The sequence below is a fragment of the Aythya ferina genome (genome assembly GCF_964211825.1).
Source record: "Aythya ferina genome assembly, chromosome: 18".
Lineage (NCBI taxonomy): Eukaryota > Metazoa > Chordata > Aves > Anseriformes > Anatidae > Aythya > Aythya ferina.
Genome location: NC_140317.1, coordinates 5,161,472 through 5,167,471, shown reverse-complemented (window position 1 = coordinate 5,167,471; position 6,000 = coordinate 5,161,472). Strand labels below are relative to the sequence as shown.

Genomic DNA, 6,000 nt, shown 5'->3' with positions numbered 1-6,000 from the left:
GGTCTGGGCTTGGTCCTGAGCTGTCTCTGGGGTCCAGAGGGGCCAAGACCCCAACAACAGGGAACGGCAGAGAAGGAGGGGAGGTGTGCTCCTCAGTCCCACTGAGACAAAACCATCGCTGGAGGACGCTGCTTAATTAACACGCTCAGAAAGAGCGTGTCAGAAAAATGTCACAAAAAGAGCCGACAGTGCAGCCCTGGGGTGCCATCCGCTGCCCACCACAACCCTGGGAACAGCACCTCGAGGGGACCAGGCCTCGGAGGGCCCCTTTTGGGATCCCTGCTCCCCTGGGGCTGTGCCCGGTGCTGCCCGTGCTCGGCGGCTGCGTAACTCCACGTCCCCGGCTTTCCTGGTGACGCTAACGGAGATAGCGCGGCTCTTGCTCGGGGTGGAAAGATGATTAACCACTGTAATCCCAATTACAGCTTTTAATTGGGATTAATCTGTGGAGTCAATTAAGTGTGGAAATGCGTTGCCTCCCACATTTCTTTTATGAATGGTTTGCTCTCCAGCCTGGTCTAGAGCCACAGCTGGGGGGGAAGAGGGCTCACCTCTCCTGCCTAAGGACAAAAAACTGCCAAGAGCAGGACCACTAGCGGGGACATCCAGCAGGGCTCCTCATTTAGCCTTCAGCAGCTGCTTTTTTTTTGCTTTTTTTTTTTTCCTCCTGTAAGTGGATGGGGCCAGGTTTGCAGAAATAAAACCAAGGTGGCAGATCAGGCAGCTGCTCCCACCGCCCCGCACCCAGTACGTCAGCCAACAACACTGCTGGCAGTCCCTAATATTTTTCTCCTCACTCTCATGAAAATTAATTAATTCAATTAATTGATTAAATAAACAAACCCCCCACGCTCGATGACACCGAGCCAGCTGCGCGCCGTGGCAAGCTGCAGGAACATCACCCGTTCCCGAGCTGACTTGCCAAGAGATGCCTTGGAGAGGGCTTGAGAACATGAAATTGGGGGAATTTAGGAACAAATCAGGCCTGGGGAGTGAGGGGCTGCAGTGCAAAGCTCAGCAGAAAAAAACAACAAATAGTTGTATTTTCATGCAAGTTGCGAAGCCTTCACTCATTTCTCAGAGATGCCATCGGATGCTTTGAATCCTCGGATGAAAGGAACCAAATCAGGGCAGATTGTTATTTCCTGTCTTTGGGCTTGTATTTATAGAAAGGCTGATAGGTCTGGTGGCTCTCCTTAAACAAGCACAAGCTAAAAATAAGCCGCTGTTTCATTCTGGCCTCCACCAGGAGCTGGACATGAGACGTGAGAGGCGCTGGCGCGGTGGCTGTGGGGTCCCCGGGGGATGGAGAGGAAGAGGCTGGCGGCAGCTCTGTGGGGAGACGGGGTTCAGATCCTGGCTGCTTTCCTTCACCGTCATGAGGACAGGGGCAGAATGCTCCAAGCCCCTTTTCTCCTGGTTTTCCAAAGCCAGCACTCAGCAGTGAGGCATCATCAACACATTTTGTCCACCCTTGTAGGCAGCATTGGCACCTGCACTGCGTGGCCATGACTTGGGATCACACCCCACAAAAACACCTAACCCTCCCCAAATCCTCCTCCAGCTCTCCCCATCCTCCCAAACTTTATTTTTACCTCCTTTTCAGAAAATCTGGGTGCTGGACTGCAGCAGCGCCCAGGCTGGGGATGCTCCAGCCCCCCCGCAGGTGCTGGTGGCAGAAGCTGCAGCCTCAGCACTTCTGCTCCGCGCTGTCAACGGGTTCTTGGTATTTCTTTGCCTGCCTGGGGAACGGTATTGAACAGTCCCTATCTCTCCTGAGAAAGTATTGAGCTGGAGTTTTAATGGCTTTCCATTAACTAGCCACAATAGGTGTCACTGGGAATTATTGCTTGATCTGATAAGAAAGGGAACACTCAGTCCCGCGGCTTCAAAAGGGGTTTTCACCCCCTCCCCAAATTCTTTCTTCCAGAGGAAGAAAAAAAAAAAAAAAGAGAGAGAGAGAGAGAGAGAGAAATAAAGGGGAAAAAAAAAAAAAGGCAAAAGATCTCACTGCTCTTTTCACTCGGAGGCTGCGGACAGATTTTCAATTTGTTAACTTTCTTTATGGCTTTGCATTTGCCAAAAGGAGCAAGAGATGAGGGAAAGAGGCAGGAGATTAAATACACGAGTTTATTTTGGGAAGGCCTTCTAAAGGAGGGAGGGGAAAAAAAACGTAAAAAGCAAAAGCAAAAAAAGAATTAAAAAAGAAAAAAAGGCATGACATCGGGGAGACAGCACTCAATTAAAGCAAGACCTTGAGGCACATGAGCCAGCGGTCTGGCCCGCGGGTCCATCAGCCGTCCGTGTCAGGCAGCGTGCTGTGGTTAACGGAGCCGTGTGGCAGCTAGATCCATCACCTGGGGAAATAAACAGCGCTGCTTACATCTTCAGCAGCTCCTTGATCTAGCGATAAACCCGTAAGGGGAAATAAATGGGCTTCTCTTCCCCGGCCTGTCCACCCCGGGATGCAATTTGCCATTTTACCCGGCTGCTGATAAGCAGGGGATTGGGAGGGAAAAGCCGCTTAACGATTTCCTAATAAAGCCCCAGATAAGAGCGGAGCAGCCCTATTACCTCCGTCCCCGGGTGATTTACAGCCCAGACAGCTGCTCCGTGTGGCCTACATCGGCAGGACATGGGGCTGGTGGGGAGAAGCACCCGGCCTGCAGCCCTGTGAGACGCTGCCTGGGGACACCAGGACAGGCACCGCCAGCCTCGCCCCCCCAAATTATCCCTGTGGCCACAGAGGTGAAATCCAAAGCTCTCGTTGAACCCCAGCAGCTCATCGTATAGGGCCAGGCACCTGCAGCTGGGTGGGGAACTGGGTCCCCCTGTCAGGCTCAGACCCCACATGTGCTTGCCCCAGGTTTTAGCCGAACAGCCCTGTCCACCAGCAGCTGGGTGAGCAGCTCTCAGCTCCTCACGTGATTTTTAATTGTTTGATTTTATTCATGGTTTCGACAGTTTCTCTTCCCCTCTCTCCCCCCCCCCCCCACCTGTCCCTCCCGCTGGGGATTTATTCTTTGTAATTAGCTGCGGTAATTAGAATCCCTTTCATTCGCCAGCGCTTCAGCTCCCCTTTAGGTCTCTTCCATGTTCCTGCTTGATAAAACATGAAGTCAACGCCTGGGTTAGGCTCAGGTCTCCCACCCAGACAGAAATGTGTCCTGGATGGGAGGGTGGGGTGAGCGCTGTAGGGCCGTGGGGTGCTGCGGTGACATCTCAGGCACAGCCGGGACCAGAAACCCCAGTGTGCAAAAAAACAGCAGCACTTTGGGATGATGCAGCCCCTTTTCCCAGCCAGTTCCCCTGCAAAAAGAGGGTTTTTCCCAGGCAGCATCCACCCCCAGGGTGGCACCAGGGACGGGTGACAGCCGGTGGGGCTGATGGATAGCAGCAGAGCATCGCTGAGACCATCACCCCGGTGTCGATGCTGGCCCCAGATCCCCGCAGGCCCCTGACAGGTCGTTATTTACCGTGACAGCGGCTGAGGTGAGTGAGCCGCCTTTTATTTCAGCTCGGAGAAAACGGTCCTGACAGCGGGTAATTGGGGCTGTGCAGCACCAGGCAGGCACCCAGCTGCCAAGAGGTGAGGGCTGCTTTAAAAGCAGCTGAGCAGAAAGCGCAGCAAGGGCTGCCCTGGGAGCTGCCGTGCAACGAGAGCTGTCCCAAGCCAGGTTTGGGATCCGGAGCTCTAAATCTCCCTTGGATCCCCATAAATCAGGTCTTATTTGGTCCTTACAGCGCTGGGAGCTGGATCACCATCACCGCCTGCTTGCCAAGCAGCAGCCTGGGCGATAGCTTGGGAGCCTTTGCAAGGTGCTGCCTTGAGCCCTGGCCGAGAGGTGCCACAGAAAGGCACAGAGGATTGCTGCTCAGCTCTGCGGGGAGAGGCTCTCTCCGCTTTTATTTATACACACGCTTGCCGCAAGACACAAAAATTACTTAATCAATCCTTTCCCTTGTCGGCGTCGCCGGCTGGCTGGAGGCTGCCTGTGCAATTTCGTGCTGAAGCTGACAAATTGCTCCAGGATAACGGCGACGACTCCAGCTCTCGCCTCGCCCTGGTCGACAAGCACCCCGTGGTGCCCCCTGCCCAGGTTGGAAGGGGGGTGGCGAGAGCAGTGTTGTGCCAAAACGGGGCTCGCACTCATCCTGCTTGCTCCAGCAGTGACCTCGAGCCAGGTAGGGACAATGCTCCCAGTTGTCACTGCAGGGGCTGTCACCGCAGCACGGCTCTCTGCCTGGTACAGGAGTTATTCCACGTGGGGAAGGGTTGGGAGTGAGTTTTTCTGGGATGTCAGAGCCTCCCTCTCCAGCGTTTCTGTGCAGAAAGAGGGCTGAGCATCAACCCTGCACCTCCTTCTGGTGAGCAACCCTACAAAAACACAGCGGCTGGTTCACCCCCAGGCTCCACAGCCAGCGCTAAGGCAGCAAGAGGGCAGCCAGGAGAGGAACAGAAGCAGCACTGAGCTCCTCTCTGAAGTGAGGCTGATGACAAGCATGAAGAGAAGGTAAAGAAGCAAAGATGCTGCTTGGAAGATCTTTGCCCGGAGCTCACCTCCTCCTGCAGCTGCCCGGTGCTGCAGACACAGTGCTGCTCTTACACCTTCTCCCCCAGGTTCAGCCTGTGCCAATATTTCATCCCAGCTGCTGCAGCACCTCTTCCTTCCTGCCCCGCTCAGACAAAGAGCAAACGGGGCGCTGTGCCCCCACGGGCTGGGGTGCAGGAGTCCCTGGAGGGATGTGCAGTGCCATGCGCACCCTGGCAGGGTGGAGAGCGGCACCAGGGAGGGACCCCTGAGAGCAGCATCCTCTGCAGAGCCCCCCAAAGGGCTGCTCGCTCCAGCCCCAGCCTGCCCCTAAATTCCTGGGGGGCACCATGGGCACAGCCCCCCTTGAACCCACCCAACGCAGCCCCCATCCTCAGGCTTCGTCCTCCTCAGCCAGGGTGGGCACCGGCAGCCCCCCCAAGCAGCCCAATAACTCCTTGCAGAAGGGCTGGGTGTTGTTTCCCCTTTAATTTACCACTTGTCAGGGAGGGAGTGGTTAAAAAATAAATAAATAAAACGACCTCGGATGCTTCAAGAGGCTGAAAACCCTGAAACTGCAGTCTGCTGGTGGCTCATCCCCGTCGCCAGAAGAGGGGAAGGGTGTCCCCCACCTCCCCAAGCCCCCTTTTTCTGCCACCCCGCCCCAGCCCCAACACGGTCCGGGTGGGTCCGGATGCGGACGGGCGCTGCGCCTCGAGAAGAAAAGGAAACCAAACGTCGGGACACGGTCATTCACAGCCGGCTGGAGGACGAAACAACCCACGAGAGTCTGGGACCCCCGGCTCAGCGCGCGTCCCGCCGGGAGGGACCCGTCCTGCTGCCCGGCTGTTGCAGAAGCTTTGAGCCCAAGCCCCCGGCTGCAGCACGTGGCCGAGTCACACGCAGTCCCTGCACAGAGCCACTTGTCCTTCGCGGTAGTCGCGGCAGGGGCAGAGGCGCCGGTACTTGGAGTTGTGGCCGGCGCAGCTGAAGAGCAGCGGCTCCTTCTGGAGGTAGCACTCGTGGACGTTCTCGGCCACCGCCGGGTAGAGATGGTTCATCTCGTACTCCGTGCTGTCGCAGGTGATGCTGAGCCTGGGAATGAAGGAAAAAAAAAGCACGGGTGGGCTTCGGTGCCCCCTCTCCGGGTGGGGAGGCTGCCTGGTGCTTCGCTATGGGGTCTTTAATTCTCTGTCCATCCTCCCCGGGGTGTACCCTGGGTGAGATTTGGGGTCTCTGCTGGTTGCAGGAACCACAAGCACTATGCTTGGCACCTTGATGTGGATGCCAGCTGCCAGCCCAAAACACCCCAAAACCGAACCATGCAACCCGAGGACTGCCCCAAACCTCATGCAGGCCATAGATGGAGGACTCAGGGAATCACAGGCCAAATCCCACTAAAACTCCTTACATCCCCCCTGGGCCAAGAGGGATGCTTGCACCCTGTGGGCACCATCCCCTGGGAGTG

General features: G+C 56.2%; 1 protein-coding gene across 2 annotated transcripts in view; it reads right to left on the bottom strand.

Moving 5' to 3' along the window:
* Nucleotides 1-5,278: 5,278 nt before the first annotated feature.
* The window catches only part of MGAT5B (alpha-1,6-mannosylglycoprotein 6-beta-N-acetylglucosaminyltransferase B), a 56,216-nt gene continuing 55,494 nt past the window's right edge, over nt 5,279-6,000 (bottom strand). For both annotated transcript variants that reach the window (XM_084492192.1, XM_084492193.1), the window contains exon 17: nt 5,279-5,627. In XM_084492192.1, the coding sequence (XP_084348318.1) occupies nt 5,429-5,627 (199 nt within the window). In that variant the 3' untranslated portion in view covers nt 5,279-5,428. The remainder of the gene's footprint in view (nt 5,628-6,000) is intronic.